The 22662-nt window shown below is 37.0% G+C and overlaps 1 protein-coding gene across 3 annotated transcripts in view; it reads right to left on the reverse strand.

Annotated features, from left to right (window-relative positions):
• Positions 1-5710: 5710 nt before the first annotated feature.
• The window catches only part of MFSD14B (major facilitator superfamily domain containing 14B), a 55773-nt gene continuing 38821 nt past the window's right edge, over positions 5711-22662 (reverse strand). For all 3 annotated transcript variants that reach the window (XM_045562281.1, XM_045562282.1, XM_045562283.1), the window contains exons 6-12: positions 19010-19228; positions 16907-17020; positions 13298-13369; positions 11728-11840; positions 10185-10282; positions 8163-8305; positions 5711-7458 (exon numbers count right to left, since the gene is read on the reverse strand). In XM_045562281.1, the coding sequence (XP_045418237.1) occupies positions 7210-7458; positions 8163-8305; positions 10185-10282; positions 11728-11840; positions 13298-13369; positions 16907-17020; positions 19010-19228 (1008 nt within the window). In that variant the 3' untranslated portion in view covers positions 5711-7209. The remainder of the gene's footprint in view (positions 7459-8162; positions 8306-10184; positions 10283-11727; positions 11841-13297; positions 13370-16906; positions 17021-19009; positions 19229-22662) is intronic.

The raw sequence follows: 22662 nt of genomic DNA on the forward strand, positions 1-22662 counted from the left end.
GCTAGGTCTTTTCCTCCCTGTTTTGTTAATGTGTGCATGTTCACAGAATAAATTGCTGTATTCAGCATCTCACCAAGGCATTTAAGTGAGTCCACTGCTGGGTGATCAATGGTCTTAGCACAGTGGCTGTTTCTTCCATCTACATTTCCAACAATGTGCTTGGCTAGTCTTTGTTGGATGAGCTAAGGAACCTCCTTGAGCCTCTTACTTGGTCTTGGAAACTAGCTATTTCAAATATTTTATATAATAAAATGTATCTTCCTGAACAAAGAAAAAAATTTTAAAATTCAAAATAAAAAACTTCCCAAAATCTTAAAGGATGAGGCTCTAACAGGATGTATCACCTGCTTTGAGTCAAAGATAACATGGTGCACCCTCTCTCTCAGAATGCATGGGTTCAGGATCAAGGGGTGAGTGGAGTAGCTTCTCTCACAGTCACAACTACTAACACATCTCTGCAACTCTGAGCAGTGCTGGTGGGAGGTCAGGGGGTAATGTTACCACAAGGTGACAATAATGGTTCCACTGCATTGGAAGATGAGACTGCCACTTGGCCATTTTGGCCTCCTCAAGCCACTGAGGCAGGAGGCAAATAAGGGGTTACTATTGGCTGGCATGACTGATCTCAATTATCAAGGAGAAAATGGCTTGCTGCCACCAGTGAGAAGGAGGGCTATGTCAAGAACCCAAGGGATTCTCTGAGACATCTCTTGGTAGTTCCAGGCCAAGCAAAAGAATAGAGATTTTGGGTCACTCATCAGGTAGAAAACCCCAATGAGTTGAGGTTTCAGTTAGAACCTAGAAAATATGGCAGGGGTGGAAGCATAAGTTATTAATGTAAATACAGCAGCCACATGACCAGTCACAGAAACAAGGACAGAGTAGCTGCACACATCTCTTTCTTTGCTGGTTTGTGTCTGTTTGTATAGAGAATTTTCTTCCCTTTCCTCCTTATCCTTGTTTTATAAGTTTTTTTGAGGTTTATTTTATGTTTTTGTAGGAGAATGATTGGTTTTGGAAGGAGTAAACATAGTCCAGTGATGGATATATGACTGTAGGATTTTGCATCTCCTTGTTTTGGGGAGAGGATGAGCACATCATTTATATGTAAGATAGCTGCATCTCATTCAATAGAAAATGGAACTGGTTGATGGCTGCACAGAAGTTCACATATATATAGCAGGTGCACTGATGGTGCCAGAGATTCAGTTATTAAATCTCTGTTCCCATCTGCCCTTCTGTACTTGGCATACCCATTTCTGCTTTGCAGCTGGCTTTCTGATAGCTCTATCAACACAGAATGCTAGAGGAAGACTGCAAACTGAAGAGGATGAAGTACTGACTCACTCCTTCCTGTCTGCTTCTCACTTCCCTCAGCTTAATTCCAGCAATGCTTCTTTACGCTGGTAGTGGCAGTGCCTTCCCATAGTTGCAGCTGAACCAAGTTAACAGGTTTTCCAACACATGCCAACAAGGTACACTGTGCCAGCCCCAACCACCACCCCCGTGGATGCTTCCTCTAAGCCTAGAAACACCACCAACAGCCAGCAGGTGACCCCTCTTCAGAAGGGCCCTCTTCTGACTCAATGACACAGGGACCCTTCTCTAAAATTCTAAGTTTCGATAAATAAAATCTATACCCTTAATTCCCTCAGCCTTGGGGAAACTCCAGTTGATAACCCCATGATACCTTAGAGGAGCAGTTCTCAAACTGTGGTCCCAGGATCAGCAACATCAGCATCTCCTGGCAACAGTAGCTGTTAGAAATAAATAGACCAGATGGCTTCAGTGGTAAATTTTACCATAAGTTTAAATGAATATTAACATAAATCTTTCTCAAACACTTCCAGAAAATTGAAGAGGAGGGAACATTTACTAACTCATTTTTATAAAGCAAGCATTACCCTGATATCAAAGCCAAAGATATAAGAACAGAAATTATAGACCAATATGACTTGTGAATATAGATGAAAATATCAAAAAATACTAGTACACTGAATCCAGCAGCATATTAAAGGTATTATGCACCATGATCAAGTGGGCTTTATCTCAGTAATACAAGGGTGGATCAACATATGAAAGTCAATGTAATACAATACATGAGTAGACGGAAAAAACACAAATGATCAACCATCTCAACTGCTCCAAGAAAAAAGCATTTGACAAAATCTAACATTTTTTCATAATAGAAAACATTCAACAAGCTAGGAACAGAGGGGAACTTCCCACAACATGATAAAGGGCATCTACGAAAAACATACAACTAATATAATCATCGATAAAAAACTGAAAGCTTTCCCCCTAAGATCAGGAATAAGACAAGAATAGCTGCTTGTGCCACTGCTAGTCAACAATGTACTGGAAGTTCTAACCAGAAAATCAGGCAAGAAAAATAAAAACATCCAAGCTGAAATGGAAAAAGTAAAACTATCTCTATTTGCAGATGACATCATCTGATACATAGAAAGTCCTAAAGAATCCACAAAAAAAAAAAAATACTATTAGAACTAATAAATTCTACAGTTGCAGCACACAATATCAACACACAAAAATCAGTTGTATTTCTATACACTAGCAATAAACAATCAGAAAATGACATCAAGAACATTCCATTTACAATAGCATCAAAAAGAAAAAATTCTTAGGAATAAATTTAAACTAGGAGGTGCAATACTTGTATTCTAAAAACTACAAATCATTGCTGAAAGAAATTAAATACACAGAAAGAACTACAAATCATTGCTGAAAGAACATAAATACACAGAAAGATACCTCATGGGCAGGAAGACTTAATACTGTTAAGATAGCCATACTATCAAAAGTGATCTACAGAGTCAATACAATCTCTATCAAAACCCCAACTTTTTTTTTTTTGGCAGAAATGGAAAAGCCAAAACTAAGATTCATATGGAATTACAAGGGATACTAAATAGCCAAAACAACCTTGAAAAAGAACAAAGTTGGAAGGCTCACATTGCCTGATTTCAAAACCTACTATATATAAAGCTATAGTAATCAAAGTTGTGTGGTATTGGCAAAGACTAGGCATATAGGTCAATGGAATAGAATTAAAAGTCCAGAAACAAATCCACATATCTATGGTCATCTGACTTTTGACAACGATGCCAAGACCATTCAGTGGGGAAAGAACAGTCTCTTCAACAAGTGGTACTGAGATCACTAAATATCTACATGCCAAAGAATGGAGCTGGACCCCTAACTTGACACCATTTACAAAATTAATTCAATTGTATAGGAGAGGTGAGAGGAAAAACAAAAACAAAAATTAATTCAAGATGGGTCAAAGACCTAGATATAACAGCTAAAACTATAAAACTATTAGAAGAAACCTAGGGATAAATCTTTATGACCTTGGACTTGCTAATATATTCTTCTCTATGATACCAAAAGCAAAAAGCAACAAAAGAAAAAATGGATAAATTGTACTTCACCAAAATTTAAAACTTTAGACTTATGGTAGGAGGATTGCTTGAGGCCAGGCATTCGAGACCAGCCTGGGCAACATAGTGAGACCCTGTCTCTAAAAATAAGAAAAATTAGCTGGAAGTGGTAGTGTGTGCCTATAGTCCAATCTACTTGGAAGACTGAGGGAGGAGGGTTGCTCTAGCCCAGGAGTTCAAGGCTGTAGTGAGCTTCGATGGTACCATGGAATGAGAGAAAATATTTGCACACCATATATCTGATAAGATGCTAGTATCCAGAATATAAAAGAACTCTTACAATGCAAAAGTAGAAAGACAAACATTCCCAATTTAAAAATGGGTAAATGACTTGAATAGACTTCTCCAAAGAAAATATACAAATGGCAAATAAGCACAGTAAGATACTCAACATCATTAATCATTAGGGAAATACAAATCAAAACCACAACAAGACTGCTTCAAACCCACTAGGATGGCTATAAGTATTAATAACAAAACAGAAAATAACAAGTGTTCGCAAGGATGTAGAGAAATTGGAGCTATCCTACATTGCTGATGGGAATTTAAGTGTGCAGCTGCTATGGAAAACAGTTTGGTGATTCCTCAGTTAAACACAGAGTTACCACATAACTCAGCAATTCTACTCAATGAATTCAAAACATATGCTTGCACAAAAACTTGTACACAAATGTTCACAGCAGCATCATTCAAGTAGCAAAAAAGGAAAAAGCTTCAACTGTCTATCAACTGATAAGTGAATAAGTAAAATGTAGCATATACAATGCAATATTCAGCCTTAAAAAGGAATAAAATTTTGACAAGCTATAACATGAACTTTCAAAACATGCTATGTGGAAGAAGCTAGACATGAAAGGTCACATATTGTATGATTCCTTTCATATGAAATGCCCCAAATAGGCAAATGGCTTGACAAAAAGGAGATTACTGGTTGCCAGGGGATGCGCAAAAGGAGAATTGGGAGTGACTCCTAATAGGTACAGGATTTCTTTTGAGGGTGAGGGAAATATTCAGGAATTAGATAGGGCTAATGATTGTATAACTTTGTGACTGTATTAAAAACCACTGAGTTTTACACTTTAGAATGGTTAAAAGTCAATTTTACTACAACTTTGAAAAACTAACTAAAAAATTAATTAAATGACATTTGTTATGCTAAGATTTGTTAAAATGGGTAAAGTACCTACAATTGTGGTAAGCAGTGGTAAAAAACAATAATGCCATGAGCGCATTTTTTAAAATTGCGATAAAATATACATAAGACTTAACCATTTTAATGGGTAGAGTTCAGTGGCATTAAGTGCATTTACATTGTTGTACAACCTACCATCATCACCATCCCAGACCTCTTCTCATCTTGCAAAATTAAACTCTGTACTCATTAAATAACTTCCTACTTCTCCCTCCCCCAGCCCCTGGTGACCACCATTCTGCTTTCTGTCTCTATGAATGTGACTACTCTAGGTACATCATTATTAGTGGAATCATATATTATTTGTCTTTTTGTGACAGTCTTATTTCATTTAGCATAATGTCTTCAATGCTCATCTATTTCATGGCATGTGTCAGAATTTCCTTCCTTTTTAAAGCTGAATAATAATTCATTGTACGTATATGTGAAAATATTTTGCTTGTTCATTCTTCATTAGTCAATGTGCACTTGGGTTTTTTTCATTTTTTGACTGCTGTGAATAATGCTACTATGAACATAGGTATACACGTATCTGTTCTGTCCCTACTTCTTGAAAATAAAATTACAACCTCTGACTTATGAAGATCCAACTTACAATTTTTCAACTTTATGATGGTATAAAAGCAATAGCATTCAGTGGAAACTGTATTTCAAATTTTGAATTTTTATCTTTTCCCAGGCTAGTGATACCTGGTATGATACTCTCTCGCAATGCTGGGCAGTGGCAGTGATTACGAGTGTAAACAACCGACATTCTACAGTACCAATACTGAAGGAAGGTGCTGAAGCTTTTAAGGTATATTACATGCATTTTCCAAGTTATGACTTACAATGAGTTTAACAGGACATAACCCCACTGTAAATTAAGGAGCATGTGTAATTATGTTTTTAAAGGGAGATCTTGAAGGAAGTTTGTTAAAAATATTTTGAAAATACACACATCTTTTCCATTAGCTGAGGGATTAATAATTTAGTTTAGTCGAAAGCTACTCAAAAGGGAACCCAAAAGAGCAATGATACTGTTTGCTTAAAAAAAAAAAAAACCACACAAAAGACATAAAAATATCCACTGCAAATTTATTATGCATTAGGAAGCTTAACCTAAAAACCAACAGCATAGTAAAAAGATATGTTATCTCTGTTCATAGCAGAACAGGTTTCAAAATATATTTTCTTTTAAATGTATTCAGTCAGTACACAATCCTTTATAAAAGTTGTATATATTTTTTCTGTCAATACCTTCATTACATTTATAAATACAAGATTTACACAGCATCAAAAAAATTAAAACCCCTTACAAATATCTACATATATGTCATAGCTATAAAACTTTCAAAGGAGTGCTCTGTTAAAGGTAGGCTCTAGATAATGGTCCATTTACTGATGCAGCAAAATACATATAAATCTGTAAAGTTTTCTTTGTCCATAAAATACCTCAAAAAATTAGCAAGACACTTTTTGTAAAACTGAGCTTCACTAAACCATAATATTTTAGAAAGGAATTTGATGTGCATATTCCCATGAGATTCAAAAGTCAAATAAACAGCTTGAAATAAAAATTAATTAAAAACAAATGCATACTACAGAGCAGTTAAGGCAGGAGTGTGATGGAGGAGAAAAACTGAGAAGGAGACATAGGAGATGTGGGAAAGAGCCAACAGTAATAATGCATTATGAGTCTGAACTTGGATATAAACTCCACTGGTATCTAGTTACAATCGCCCTTACTTAGGAATTTTCAAATTGTTAAAAAACTTTCTTAGAAGCAGCCCCCAATTTCTACGTTGCCATGAGAATGCTAGATGTATTTTTTTCTTCTATAAAATCACCTTGGATCTGACTAGGACACTAGGTCCAGGAATCTGACTTGTGATTTCTACGTGACTTAATTTATAAGAAAAATTTCCTTCATGTAGTTAAGGTAACCATTGATCGGTATTATTAGTGTCCATAGATGTATATATGTTGAATCTCATTCTAGCCAAAAATAGGAAGTAGAGACAATAAAAGGAAAGTAAAACTAGGTTTTCATTTGACCTTTGAACAAAGACAATAAATCCCTGATACTGAGTGACTCTTAAGAGTGACCACTCATCAACACCCATGGGCTAAGCAGGAATAATTCAGAGAAACAGGAAGAAAGAAAATAAGAAGGAATTCTTCACCTGCAATCTTGCCAGAGATGGCAGTCCTACTACAATCCTGCACCTTCTGCTGAGAAGGGCATCGAAAGATTGCTGACATTCTTATTCTGGAGTTACTACAGGAAAGCCATTGTTTTTTCTATTGAGTTTCACCTTGAGAACTGCACATTATTTTCAAGGAAGTACTTCATATCTTACCTTATGCTAATGTACACATAGAAAGAAAAAGAATGGAAGAAAAGAAATAGGAGGAGGAAAGCCAAAAGGATGGAGGGGGTCATTTATCAAACTTGGCCCTGAAGGATGCTGCTAGCATTTCCCCTCCAGCACCATGAGGTCTCCATGTGGTGTGGCTCCCTCCACGGCTCAGCTCTCAGAGATGGCATCTGCAGAATCCCCTTTTCTGCTGAGTTTACAGCTCAGTGCACTGATTCCCAGGCTCCTCAAAGGAAGAGAGCTCCCAGATGCTGCTGTCTTGTAGCAGTGGTTCAATGTCCTCATCACTGCCCCGGTCTGGGGTATTGGTCAGGCTGCCACTGCCACTGTTGCTATGTTTTTGAACTCCACTGGCTTTACTGTATTCAGGGATGAATAAGGCAACCAGAAAAGATATAAGAACTATACATGCCCCAAATAAAAATGGCGGGCCTGGGACAACTCCCTGATGGATGTAGAAAACAAATAAAGACAAAGAATTCCGTTAGTATTTTTAACTCAAAATTAGTCCTGGATGACCCCAAAAAAACCACACCACCAAAGAGTGAATCATTTTCTCATAAGCAAACGTTTCATTAAATGTCAAGGCAAACTCTAATAGAGTTTGGTATTTGGAATATGACAGAGGGCAACCAATCACTGCTTTTTGTACCACTTCTAAATTGCTTAACCAAACCTGTAAGCCTGTAAGTGACAGTCGCTTATCTATAATCCCATATTGTGACCTCAGATCATGCACTTCTATACATGAACGTTAATTCCAGCTTTGTACAGAAATCTATACTAATTACCACTTGGAAGGCAGGAAGAAATTTCAAATAAATAGTATAAAAAACACTCTACCTTAATTTTTAGCTGGATTTTTAGGTCATTTCATATTATATTTAGGCTGGGCTTAGCAAGAGAATAGAATAGTGATTCTGTGGGTGAAAACAGAATCTGAACAAAGTTGAAAAATCTTTTACATTAACCTATTAAATCACTAAAATGATCCCACTCTGACCCTAGGAAGCAACAAACACAGCACTTAACTGTTGTTAAATACAATAGTAACATACAAGTAAGGATGCCTTCCAAATTTAAGGTCACAAGATTTTGCCATAATCAGACACAACCACTGTTACAAAACTAGACTTATTAACAAATTACCTGAAGAGCAGCATTGTCAGAATTCAATTTGGGGCCCAATTCAGTCAGTTCCACGTGGAACATGTAGAATATGAAGCCATAAAGTGCTGGTCCCAGGCCATTGCATAGTCCTCTTATTCCAGTTATGATCCCCTGGGCAACTCCTAAATCAGAACAAAGAGAACAGAGCCAGTTTTCTCAGAAAAGAAGCTCAAGATTTAGAGCTGAACAGTACTTTCTTACAATGATACACCGATTCAGCTAGACTAAGTAGAAAGCATGCTGAGGAAAGCAGATTAGGAAGACTGAATCCACCATACTTTCTTTCATTGTACAAATGTTTTCTTGGTTTTACTATGTCCACTTAATGTTGTCCTCACTCTCTGTAAGATCTATAAGGAGATGAAATGACAATGATGTTCTGAAATTGTTTTGGGTCAAATTTCTCACATCAGCTAGATCTGCCTATAAATGGGGAATAAAATGCAAAACTGTAATATTCTCCCATTTTAGGAAATTTCCCCTTTTCTGCAGGTTGAGATTTCCTGGTTCTGCTGATTTAATGGTGCTTTTACAATAAATATACGCCCTTTACTTTAGGCAGCCCAGGCTACATGGATATAGAGCAGTTGCCCCAGGCAGACTCCCATTCTCACACATACATTGTGGGCCCATCTCCCTGTAGACCTGAATTAAAAAATCCTAGTAGTGCCAATTTCTTGTTATCTCTGCTTTCTATATGGCAGGTAAAAAACAGCTTGAACCACATGGAATGGATGTCTCTGTAAATCAAAAATGATGGAATATAATTTAGCCTAACACGGTATATATATACAAAAATATGTGTCAGCATAAAAACAGCCAAAGAAAATTCATGCTCCAAATGACAGGACTGTATCTGTCAGATGCCAAGGCAGGGACAGTCCTCCATGGATGGCTCACATCTTTCACTTCAGACAGAACACAACCCCAAGGATGCAGCCAGCTGAGTTACCATAGCCAGCGGTGACACACAGAATTTGTGATCTTCAAGTCACACTATTTAAAAATGGGTATGAGTAGGATGGCTAATTCCTCCCTCCCTCCCTCCTTTCCTTTCCTTCCTCCCTCCCTCCCTCCTTCCTTCCTTCCTTTTCTGTAGAGACAAGGTCTCGCTATGTTGCCCAGGCTAGTCTTGAACTCCTGGCCTCAAGCGATCTTCCTGCCTTGGCCTCCCAAAGTGCTGGTATTAGGCGTGACCCACAGCACCCAGCCTAGGATGGCTAATTTCTGATGTGGAAAAATGGGTGCAATGAATAAACCATTTTTTCCAATCTAGTTTTTTATTGAAACTTTTACAAGTCTCTCAGGCATGTAAAAATTTTTTCCCTCTAAAATTCTCTACCTTCCTAAGTATAGTAAGGTGAGCCATTAGGAGAGATGGAGACAGAAAAGGATAAAACTCGACAGTGGAAACTGCCTGAGAAGGAAGCAAAAGCACAGGAAGGATGGAAGAGTCTAGATGGTGGAATGCTACTCTTCACATAGCAGTCTTAAATTTAATTTCATCTATCACTCTGCAGCCAATTGTCAACAACCACACAGATTTATGTTTTCTTTACCCTCTGAAAGAACCATTTTCTAAATTAAGCTCATGGGCTTTGCGTTATTCCAAATAAAACACATTTTAGTGATTAAAGTGATTAAATAACTCATGGCTAACTGGCCATTCATTGTTTAATAGATATCTGTTAAAATGTGGTTATGGTCTTGTTAATTCTGATGGTAGTAGACAAAACAAGTGTCAAAACTGAGAAGGGAAAATAGATAGTTCTATTTCTAATTCTTAGTAATATGAATTCTAAGTCCAGGATTTAAAAATATGAGGTAAGATCAAAGCAGGGAGGAAAACAGAATCTTTCCATTTGGCTAAGTATGATCCTTGAGAAGGGACCACATGGCTGTCAACTGTTGCTGTTGAACGTGGAGAGCTCAGAGCCTCTCGTGCTTCTGGGGAGAGGTCTCAGCTGAAGGACGAAAACAGGGAGAGGACAGCAACCTTACCTTGCTGATCTGACTCTGCATTCCGAGAGACGAGAGCACTGACTGCTGGAAATGTAATACTGGACATGGCGGCCACAGTCCCCGCTGCCCACATCATCCTGAAATGACAAGACAGGCTGCAGTCAGGCAGCAGGCCAGCCCCAAAGAGTTCACTATTCAGATTGCAATCAGTAGCAAAAGTACAAATGCCTTCTGTTTTCTCCTATTATTTTTCCCTCTTTAAAAACGGATTTTTTAAAATATACATCACACCATTAATAACAATCTCTACTTCAGGGGCTGAGAAGGAGACAGGTCTTTCAAAATCTTTTCTTCTTCCTGGTTTCTGTATTACTATCTTTAGACATAAGCTCAACGATGTTCATAAGGGGATTTCTTTTGTTTCTATAAAACATCTTCCCCACTAACTTTCTACTTTTTCTTTGTATTTCTCAAAGGCTCACCTTCACACTGCCCTTGAGCGGTGCAGTTTGCTACCCCTCCACAGAGCGTAGTGTGCCACCAATTGAAAAAACAAAGTCTGCTTCCCTTAGATCTTTGCCCCTTTTCTCAATGAAAGAGGGTTAAGTGTGTGTCAGTATGAAGTGTTTGTGTGAGTAAAGTGAGGCCACAAATGAGCTTGTAACCAGCTTGGTCAGGCTTTCCTTGTAGATGGTCTTTAACTGAAAAAACTCATTCATGATGACAAGTCTTTTCAACACTGCAGAGTTTCACTGAATCAGTTACTGAACCAAATTTCACAGGACCAAAATCAAAAAGAACAAGAATCAACCAAGTTAATCTCATAAAAAGTCACACAGAAAGAGCAAGTGGTTCAAATAAAATTTGGAATTTCACATGGACCGCTAAAGTTCTTCTAGTTCCCCTAAATTATGTCGTCTGTTTACGTGCAAAGTGAAGACCAGCTCTAAGATCTAAAATGGAGAAGGCACTCTGCATTTGGTGACCAAGCACATGGGGAAACTTGCCACATAGCAAAATACAACTGAGGATTCTTTCTATTTCTTCTTATTCCACAGGGCTTATTTTGACCTCCCTTCCTGTTTGTGGGAATCTAATATGCTAGCAGTAATAACAGCCGCAGGATACACATGGTTTTGGAAGAGATTTTAGTGTTCATCTAACTCGAATCCTTTATTTTATAAAGGTTATGTTATTGCCCCAAGATCACTCAGTTAATGATAGCAGTGAGGCTTGCTATAACCAGTTATTTGGCCTTGTCTTATTTTATTGATGATTATATGCAATGTCCCAAAAAATTAACAAATGTGTTTTAAAAAGTCAATATAGAAATTTAGTAGGGGCCTGGGGAAAGAGTGACACACATTCAATTAAGCAAAGTGATATGAAGGCAATCTTTATAAATAATCCTGAGTTACCTAGCTCCACCCTTCCCCAAAGTAAAGCCTAATGGTTTCTGCAAAGTTAAATACACCATACCAGTTAAGTAACCCTTGCCTCCTTCTCACCACACCCAACCAGCTCAAGCTCCTCTAAGACACATCTGTCTGATAGTTCATGATAACCTAAGGGTGAGGCTTACCAGGCCTGAGATCCAAAACCGTACCAGGCTAACTGGAGCATCTGGAAGCCCAAGCCAAGGAGGACAGTATTCTTATTACCTAATGATCTCATCAAGATGCTAAGAAAGAATGTCTGCAAAGTAAAAAAGACAACCCTGAGAAACCATGCCAACACAGAATTTGAATGCAAGCTCTGTGAGTAAAGCCTACTCACTGATGACCAAGGACCTGTGAGGGCACAGTGCCTGACTTGCAGCCTCAGAGTCTGGTCACTACTAATGTATCTCTACAAGGGTAGAGTTTCAGGGGCTGAACTGAGGCTTAGAGTCTTCAGCTTTCTCCTTGAGAAGCCTGTCTACCACCTGGTGCTCTGCTGGGACGTCCCAAAAGGTTATCATAGCCGTTCGTCAGTTATCATGATTGAAAGGGATTATTTCTCAGTCTCTCTGTAGAAATGCCAATCACTTATCTGTAAATTGCAAACTCCTGCTGAATATTTATAGAATATGAAGGATTTTGCTGGAGGTTAACAGTTTTAAAAAGTTGGAATTGATGTAAGTTTGATTTTAACAAATATATACTCTGCTAAATACAACTAGTTGGGATAGTCTAAAAAAAAAGTTAAAGACAACTCTGGGCTAATCGACCAGGGTTAATGTAAAAAACAAACCAATATCATGATGAACTTGAAAGTTTAACAATTTATATTTGCTAATACGGTTTAACAAAAATAAAAGGCCTTTTGCCTTGATGCAGTCCCATGAGTCTTATTTATTCTACTGTTTGGGTGAAGCAGTTTCGAAGCTTTCTTATTTATCCTTGAGAAATAGTCATCACAGAAGGGTACTCTACTCGGCCTGGTAGCCATTTCAGGGAAACAGCCTCTAGGGAGTCCCATATGATGCAGTGAATGTACCTAAGCACAACAGTGAAGTAATCTGAAGGACATATGCCCCGCCTTTTGTGGTCCCATATTTGTAACAGATGGGAAATATTTAATGCTCATCATTTGTTGCATGTATTCTAGTGTACTAGTTCACATTCTTCAGTCTGAAGACAGTAGGGTTTCAAGCACTTACTGATTTTCACTGCTGCTTTTCATCTATATTTACTTTTCAACATTAAAATAACACTGAAACATTTTCCTGGTTAATTTAATTTTGCAGTATTTAGACTTATGTTGTAATTATTTATAATTTTGGTTGTTGCAAAAGCAAATAAAAGAATTGACCCAGTAGAGTTACAACAAATATTCTCAAAAGTACTAAAAGTTGTATTAAATTCCTCCTAAATCATAACCGCAACATTTTACTTACAAAGAAATGGTTCTGTGAACCATATCTAAGTCAGTTTCCTGGACTTGACAGCATACTATAGTGGTACAAGATGTTAAATAGTATACTATAGTTGTACAAGATAGTAGATAGTATACTATAGTTGTACAAGATGTTACCATGGCAGGGAAGGAGAGACTGAGGTAGCAGTTCAGGGAATATCTCCCTGTACTTTCATATGTGGCTTCCTGTGAATCTATGGTTATCAGGATAAAAATGTTTAAAGAAGAAAAATTATGAGTAAAATGACACTCACCTGAGCCACAATAGACAGAATTCCTACCATAGCTATGAATGCTGCAATTTTAGCAGATTCAAAACCTATGACCTATGGAAATGGAAAGAAAACACTTTAGTAAGTTAGATACTATAAAATAATTACGAAATATTATTAATATGTTCAATTAAAATGATAGGATAAAATAGTTGAGGAAATCTGATAAAACTTTGGCAAATTAAGGCAGTGCTGAAACTATTTAACCAGTAACTTATATCTAAATCTGAGAAATCACTATAAGCAGACAAAATTTAAATTGTGAAAGTTTTTAGATAATATTTTCTATTAGATGTCTACCTATTGCTTCATATTCTATCTCCATCCCCAGTCCACAAATTGACAAATACAATGATATCAAGTAATAGAATTTGAAAGAAAATGATTTGACTTTTTGATGCTGCCAAAACAGAATTGCTCATCAGCAAAGCCAGTGGCCTTCAACTGGCTGCACATTAAAATCACAGAGGCAGAACAGAAGGGGAGAGGGGGTGGGGGGGAAGCAATGAGATACTGGAATCCACAGAAGACCAATTAAATCAGACTCTGGGGGTATGGCCCAGGCACAGGTATGTTTTTAAAAACTCTCATGGCAATTCCAATGAGCAGCCAAAGTTAGCTGGCAATAATTTCTAAGCCTCTGGCCTTAACAGTATCTCTGAAATGCCTAAAACTTCTAAGTTTTAAATACCAAGTTTCTAAAAAGTTAATTATTTTGCCCTCTATTGAAATTCTATACAACTCAAGAAAAGGACCTTAAAAATTATTTTATACATTCTTCTCATTTCGTAAATGAGTATCTTGCTACTAGGCACACAACTAGCTAATGAAAGAGGTAGGGCTTGGAGAACCCAATCCAATGCTGCTGACATTAACAATATTTTATTACTATCTAATCAAATGCAGTTTTAAAAAATGAAACCTCAAAACGTAGATGTAGGGATTATTTCTCATCCTATATTTGTAAATAACTCTATATACCTATATATACCTATATATACCTTTATTGAGATAGAATTTAAATACCATACAATTCACCCATTATAAGTGGTCAAGTCAATGGTTTTAGTATATCCACAGACTTGGGCAACCATCACCACAATCACTTTTAGATTTTCATCACTCCTCAGAGAAATATGGTACCCATCAAAGAGTTCCACTCCCCCAGCCTAAGTGGTCCTTCCATGTTTTCAAGGTTGACTCATGTTGTAGCACACATCGGTACTTTATTACTTTTTTACTATGAAATAATAACATTCTATTGTATGGATAAACCACATTTGTTAATCCATTCATCAGTTGATGGACATTTGGGTTGTTTCTACCTTTTGGCCATTATGAAGAATGATTTGTGTACAAGTTTCTACATTAGATGTGTTTTCATAATGTTGAACATTCTGAGGAACTGCCAGGCTCTTTTGCACAGCGGCTGCACCATTTTACATTTCCACCACAATTTATGACAGTTCTGATTTCTCTTGTCTGTCTTTTTGATTAAAGCCATCCTAGTGCATTTGAAGTGGCATTGTTGGTTTGATTTGCATTTCCTTGATAAATAATGTTATTCATCTTTTCATATGCTCATTGGCTTTTTATATATCTTCCTTTGTGGGTTTGAAGAATAATCTATTCAAAATCCTTTGCCTATTTTTTCAATTGGTTTGCCTTTTGTTGTTATTATCAGATATTATTGAGTCTTTTATTGTAAGAGTTATATACATATTCTGAACACAAGTTATTTCTCAAATATATGATTTTCAAATATCAAATGAAATTTTAACTAAAATTTGTGTATTAAGCACTCTTAAAAGCAAGCACAAATATAAAATAACATGGAATCATTCTGATTTGTTGTAATTGGTGGTGGCGGTGACATGAACACACATGTAAGAAAAAAGGCTAGAAGAAAAAATAGTCACAGTTGTTTATCTGTGTAAAGAGTTTTGTTTGTTTGTTTTTTTTTTTTTTGCTTTCTTCCTTGGACTTTCCCACTTTTCCTACATTATTTTCTATATTAAATGCATATTTAATTTAATGTATAAATTAATTATAAATGCATGTATAATTTTCTCCATTAAACACACATTATCTCACCACTCTTGCCTCTAAATCTCTAGCATCCATCATCCACCATGAGCAAACAGAAATAGAAATGCTTCAAAAAAAAAGCTTTACTTACATGCCGCCATATAAAATATTAGTCTCATACTCTCAGGGAAAACTATCAGAATGGAGACTATAACAAATTACATTTTTAAATCTCTCTAAAAATAGAGGAATTTATCTTAAGAAGAGGCCTGTTTTGTCAAAGTGGAGTAAACTATTAGGAAAAGACCCTTCTTCCACTGAAATCAGAAAAAAACCAGGGCAGGATGCAATGGAAAGGCAGCTTAGGTCTCAGCAATCCCAGAGGCCTGAAGGACAGTTGGAAAAGGGAAGTTTTTTATTTTTTATTTTTAACATTGCCTTAAATCAATTACCTATCTTAAGGGACACAACAGTTATATAAAATTTTAAACAGAAAAAAATCAGAGGAGAGGGAAAACTTTTATTACTGCTTGTGAGCCACCTTGAAGTCTATAGCAACAGTTGAGTTATGGCATACTGGAGACAGCTCAGCAAGCTGGCTGCAATTGGACCCAGGTTGGAATACGTCTGAAATAAAATACCTCTCTATGAAATTTAATGGATATTAAAGATTTAAAACATTAAATTACATAGATGTTTATAGCAGTTTTGTTCATAATTACCAAAACTTGGAAGCAACCAATGTATCCTTAAGTAGGTGAATGGATAAATTGTGGCATGTACATCCAAACAATTGCTAAAAAGACGAGTTATCAAGCTATAAAAAGACATGAAGGAACCTTAAATGCATATTATTAAGTCAAAGAAGCCAATCTGAAAAGGCTATATAGTGTATGGAAAAAGGCAAAACTATGGAGACAGTAAAGAGATCAGTGGTTCTTAGGGGTTTGGAGTGGGAAAAGGGATGAATAGGCAGAGCACAGGGGATTTTCAGGGCAGTGAACATACTCTGTATGATACTGTAACAACGGATACATGTCATTATGTCATTATACATTTGTCCAGACCCATAGTATATTCAACACCAAGCATGAACCTTAATATAAACTGCAGACTTTGGGTGATACTAATGTGTCAATATAGGTTCATCAATTATAACAATGTACCACACTGGTGAGGGATGTTGATAGTGGAGGAGGCTGTGCCTGTACAGGGGAAGAGGAAACACGGGAAACCTCTATACCTTACTCTCACTTTTCCTGTGAACCTAAAACTGTTCTAAAAAAAAGTCTTTAAAAACAATATTGTGGTAAATTCAGTTTCTGCTAATTCTCTCTGAATACTTCTCAGGAAAAATTTTTCCACAGTAAATATCTTACTATATTTTAAATCATCATTGTATTAAAGGTACCCTCTTTGCTAGTTATATGCCAGTACCTACATTTATAACTAAGCAAGTTCATGTTTTTTTTTTCTCTACAGTGGTTTCTCAAAATTTCTTTAGACAGATCCCAATCTTTGATTTTCCTCATGTCCAAAGGCTACTAGGCACTCAACACTCACCTGCCTGAGATAGAGAAAAAAACTTGAATACTGTCCAGCTTCAGGAAGGTATGAAAGAAACACGGTGATGCAGATTAGTAAGACAGTAGAATCTTTTCCAACTTTTTTCAGTGACTGGGAATAAGCAAAAAGAAAACACATAAAAAGCCAATAGACACAAATATCACCAATGTTCTGGGACATTGGCTTCACTATTTTGACGTATTAAGATGGATTATAAAAGGAAGTGAACTTTAATATTAAATCTATCATCATCTCTCTATAGAATTTATAAGTTCTAATTTCAGAGGTATATATTTCAAATATTATAGCTTAAAAAAAAAAAACACTTGCTCATCTTTGTTAACAACATTGGTTCACATCCCTAAACAGATCCTGAACTTCCTATGAACAGATCCTGAAAATACATGCCTACAGAACCTTTTAAGATAATCATTTCTCTCTCTTGATTCACAATACAACTTCTTTAAGGCCACAGTCAGTACGAGGTTTTCATTACACATAAATTCACTCTATTCTTCAAAATGTTAATATTCAATTTGCCTGTAAACCTGCTAGACAAATAAGTATGCTCTAGCCATGGGGTCAGACTGGTAAGAACTTTCTGAATGCTACAACCTTGCTGAAGAATCCTTCTTATATAAAAAGGAATAAAACAGTGTATTTTTCAGCAACTTGGATGGAACTAGAGACCATTATATTAAATGAAGTATCTCAGGAATGGAAAAACAACCACCACAGGTGCTCTTTAATAACTGGGAGCCAACAGATGGGCACACATGGGCACAAAGAGATGTAAAGGTCATTGGAAATCAGAAAATGGGGGAGGGGAGGGGTAAACACTGTACCTATTCAGTACAATGAACACTATTTGGGTGATGGGCACTCTAAAAGCCCTGACTTAAGCATTATAAAAGGTATCCGTGTAACAAAAACATTTGTACCCCCTTAATATTTTGAAATAAATTTTTAATAATCCTTCTTATATACATAGAATTGTTCCATAGAACCAAAAGGTATACTATTACCAAAGGAGTGGAAAAGACTGCAGAGCTTCTAGAGGTCATCATGTCATAACTTTGACATATTTAATAATATATAAAAGCTAATGTCTATCGAGACCTTGCTATATATCAGACACTAAACTATTTAATTTACACACATTAAGTGTAATCCTCACAAATGCCCTGAAAAGCCACAGTAGTTCCACTTCACAGAGGAGCTTCCATGCATAACTTGATCACTACATGACAAGAAGGTGGGAAGCCTAACTGGCTGGCTCCAAGTCCACTCCTGGCTTCTTTCTCTAAACACTTCTTTTGTTGTCTGACTTTGTGGCATAAACAGAACAGGAAGGGTCCCCTGGTCATGTCCCAAGTGGATATTTCAGAAAAGAATTTCTGAGTTCACTTTCTTATTATATATACTTTTCCTAAAAGGTAAACTAGGGGACAAAAAGCAAAAATCAAATCTCTGGTTGTTTTTTTCTGTATATATCTTTTTCAAGAACAATTCCAAACCAAAGGTAAGGTGGGAAGAAGATGAGAGATAAGCTACTTTTTTCCTAGTTGTTAGTGTGACACATACACACCCATATATAAAAAATATATATATATATAAATACATTCATTATATATATAAAAAAATCTATTCACTCTGCAAAACACAAGTTCAAAGTCTCTGGTCAAAGTGGAGGTACATTAACAGCTTAGAAAATAACTCCTTTAGTAAGACCAAATGCATTTATCCTTTTTGAATCAAAGTCAATGAAAATGCCCACTTCAAATGACCACCTTCATTTATTTTGTTAAAAAGACTGAAAACAACCATACAAAAGACAAACTTCCTTCCCAAACTTTGATCAGGGATTAACTGGACATTTTCTCTTTCTTTCCTTATGACATGCTTAAGTACCAATTATACATATTTCTTGGTGCACCGACTACCTCACTGCCTTACTTGTAATTAATTTTTCTCTCTTTTTTACCGGAAATAGAAATGGATCAACAACTGCTGGGATTCTTGAGGCTACACATATATTCTTTTATTTGCTTGGCTTAGAAAGATATTTAGAAAAGTAAATACTTTCATGTTTTTATTTACCGCAAAAGGGTCTGCTTGTTTCCAAGAAATCTGAGCTCCCCAGGAAACTGGTCTCATTTTCTCAGGCAGAGATTCTGGAACGGCCACTAAGATGAAGCAGATGTCTAGAAGAGCCACCACTGTGGCCACCAGCACAACGAGACTGTCTCCATAACTGGCAGACAGGTATGCTCCAATGGCGGGGCTGATGACCAGACTAGCCGCAAAAGTGGCTGAGACCTGCGAGAAAGCATACTCTCATCCAGGGTCCCACAGGTGAACACCTGTGCATATCCTTACCCAGGGTCCCACGTGCTGCAGGTGCATAGCTGTGGGAAAGCGCACACTCACCCAAGGTCCCACAGGTGCATAGCTATGGCCACTTTCCATGGCTGTAAGCAAGATAAAATGAATGTGTTGCATACAACTTTTAAGAATGAAAGAGAATTAATTAAAGCAATTCTGTTTTAAGAATTTTTTCACAAACTATTAACTAATTGGAGATACCCCCAGAGCTACAAGAGTTTAAAAAGATACATAGATTAGGTCATTAAGTATGAAATGTCCGATTTTGAATCATAAGTGTAGTTTATTGTATCTCAAACAAGCAGCTGTACAATTAATCAAAGTATATGCCTAAACTATCGACACAGTTTTGCCATTTTAATGGTAGCTTATTTATGTCAGCAGTGAAGAGGCCTGGAGAGTGAGTGGCCATGAAATCACAAAAGGCATTTCCCATAGCTTGTTGAGAATTGAATACTTTGCCCTTATAAGAAGAGGTCCAAAGCCTGGAAGAAGTGGTAGTCAGTTGGTGCAAGGGCTGGTGAATACAGCAGCTGACAGAGAGCTTCTAAGTCCAGCTTCTGTAGTTTGAGCAGTGTTGTTAGTGTGACATGTGGTCGAGCATTGTCTTGCAAGAGGATTGGCCTGTCTCTAGTGACCAATCTCGGCTACTCAATTGCAAGCATCTTCATCATTTCATCCAGTTGGTTGCATCCACTGTCATCAACTGACCAGGTTTCATGAAAAGCTGTAATAGATAATACCAGCGCTGGACCACTAACACACATCATGAGCTCTTTTTTGAAGAATATTCAGTTTTGGACTGTTTTGCCACTTCATCTTTGTCCAACAATTGTGCTGAATGAACACTTGGGACTGTCAAACAAAATCCACTTTTCATCACATGTAATAACATGGTGTAGAAATGGTTTGCCTTTATGTTGTGACAGCAAAAAAGGGCAAGCTTTGAGATGCTTTCTCTTCTGATGCTCATTTAATTCATGTGGTGCCCATCTATCCAGCTTCTTCACATTGCCAATTTGTTTCAAATGGTCCAATATTATTGGAATAGTAACATCAGATCTTGCTGCTAATTCATGTGTAGGGTAAGATGGATTCACTTCCACTATAGCTTTTAACTCATCATTATCTACCTTGGTCTCAGGGTACCCATGTGGCTCATTTTCAAGTTAAAATCACCGGAATGGAACTTCTCAAACCACTGAGGTACTGTGCATTCATTAGCCACGTATTTCCCAAACACTTTGTTGGTATTTCAAGCTGTCTATGCTGCATTGGTTCCACGACGGAACTCGTATTCAAAAGTAACACTAATTTTTCACTGATCCATGGTTTCACAAAAATTGCTCTGAAAAAAATATTTGAAAATTTGAAAGCCAAAAGGTGCATTTGAAAGACTGAAGATGTACCGTCACAATAAAAATAAAGTAAGAAGTGTCAAAGTGAAATTCCAGAGATATCAACTAACTTAGTACTTAAGGAAATTGGATATTTCATACTTAATAACCTAATAATGATCTTGTTAGAAATAAAAATTATGAAAACCTTCCCCACAAATAAAACATTCACTCTTTGGTCTTCTTTAACTGGAGGATGGGAATGTGAGATAATGGATAAAGAACATTCTTACAGAGCTGATGATAAATCTACAAATTACTTAGTTTCATCTTCCAAAAACAGTGTACTGTTTCACCATTTTATCATTTGGTGGCCATTTCGTTACACTGAGGCGGGGGAGGGGGAGAAATCCCAAAACTGGTATTCTTAGAAAGAGAAAAAAAAAAAAAAAAACGAAGAAGAAAGGGAGGAGGAAGAAGGAGGAGGAAGGAGGAGGAGGAAGGAGGGAGGAGGGGGGAGGGAGGAGGGAGGAGGAGGAGGAGGAGAAGAAGAAGAAAGAAAAGAAAAAAGAATTTGTTGAAGGAGAGGTTGGAGATTTTTGACTAGAGGGCTGTGGATTTCTGTCACACTGTCACCACATGACTGCTGTCCAGCACAAAGACCACAGAGTCAGCTGACCACAGCTGCAACCTGAAGCCACACTGAGCCTCTTCACACTGCACTCCTAGAAGCATGTCAAATGCCTGCTGTATTTTAGAATGCAATCTGAATGTTCAGAAACTTAATAGCAGTCTCTAAATTATAACCAGACTGAGTGTCAAAGCATATCTATAAGTCAGCTATTTAAACTTCTAATGGATTTTATTAGAAACCACATAAATCATTATCTGTGATTGTAATTATGATTCCTAGTATGCCAATGACATTGTTTTCATCCATCATCCCCAACTGAATACAAAAATACAATAATATGAAATTAGTATTATGCTAAAAATACTGTAAAAGTCATAAATCAAAAAAAAATTTCTAGAGAGGAAAAAAATAGTGTGGAGAATTCTAATTTGGGGAACAGGCATTCTTTCATTCAGTATTTATTTAGTACCTACTATGAACCAGATGAAGATGATAAAGCTCCTGCCCTTCAGGCTTTCCCACTTTGAGAAGATCAAGGCAACCATATAACTGCATTAGAAAACAGTTATAGGAGCATCCCTACACTCTCCTCAGGTGCTACAGAAACACTGCTACAGCATCCTCATGTATACAGAAGCATTGCTGTAGCATCCTCAAGTGCTATGAGAGCACTGCTACAGAATCCTCAGGTACTATGGAAACACTGCTGCAGCATCTTCAGATTTTCAATAAGGAAGGAAGGTGTACATATTTTATATATTGTTCTTTAACAGGTCTCAAAATGCTCCTTAATACTTGACTATAATTAATTGGCAAGAAATTCTCCTATATTTGTAAGATAGGTAGGTAAGCTGCAAGTTGCTTCTTTTAATTCTGTCATCTTAACATCTAGTATTAGGGGTAAATGTAAAGTAGTCATTGGCCAAGATCCTAGGTCTTGTGACAAATCCAGGCAGCCTTACATGCTGAGTTGCTGATGCTGGCCAGGAGCACATTTCAGCTAAGCAGTGTCTCGGCCTTGATGTGCATGCTCACTCACTTCTCTCAATGCCCCTATGAACAGGCATTAAGCCTAACTGCCATATTACAAGGAGGAGCTAAGTTAGAGAGGGTAATTAAGTCATAGTCACTTCTAGTTAGAACTCCTCTGAACTCTTTCCTTAAAGCACTACTGCTCGGCACAACAACTTTGTGAATGGTTTTCCAGCTGAAAGGAAGGAACAAAAACTGAACAAAATTGCAGAGAAATGGGTAGCTCAATGGGTTTTCCCCAGTGTAGAAGAAAGCTATCTTTCACCTCTCTCTGTTGGCCAACCCTTACAAGCCCACTCTGAACATCCTTCTTCTTTGAATGCCTTCCTTCTCCCTCTGTCTTCCTCCACAGCACTCTGAAGACG

This window comes from Lemur catta, chromosome 10, assembly GCF_020740605.2.
Source record: "Lemur catta isolate mLemCat1 chromosome 10, mLemCat1.pri, whole genome shotgun sequence".
In the NCBI taxonomy this organism is placed as follows: domain Eukaryota; kingdom Metazoa; phylum Chordata; class Mammalia; order Primates; family Lemuridae; genus Lemur; species Lemur catta.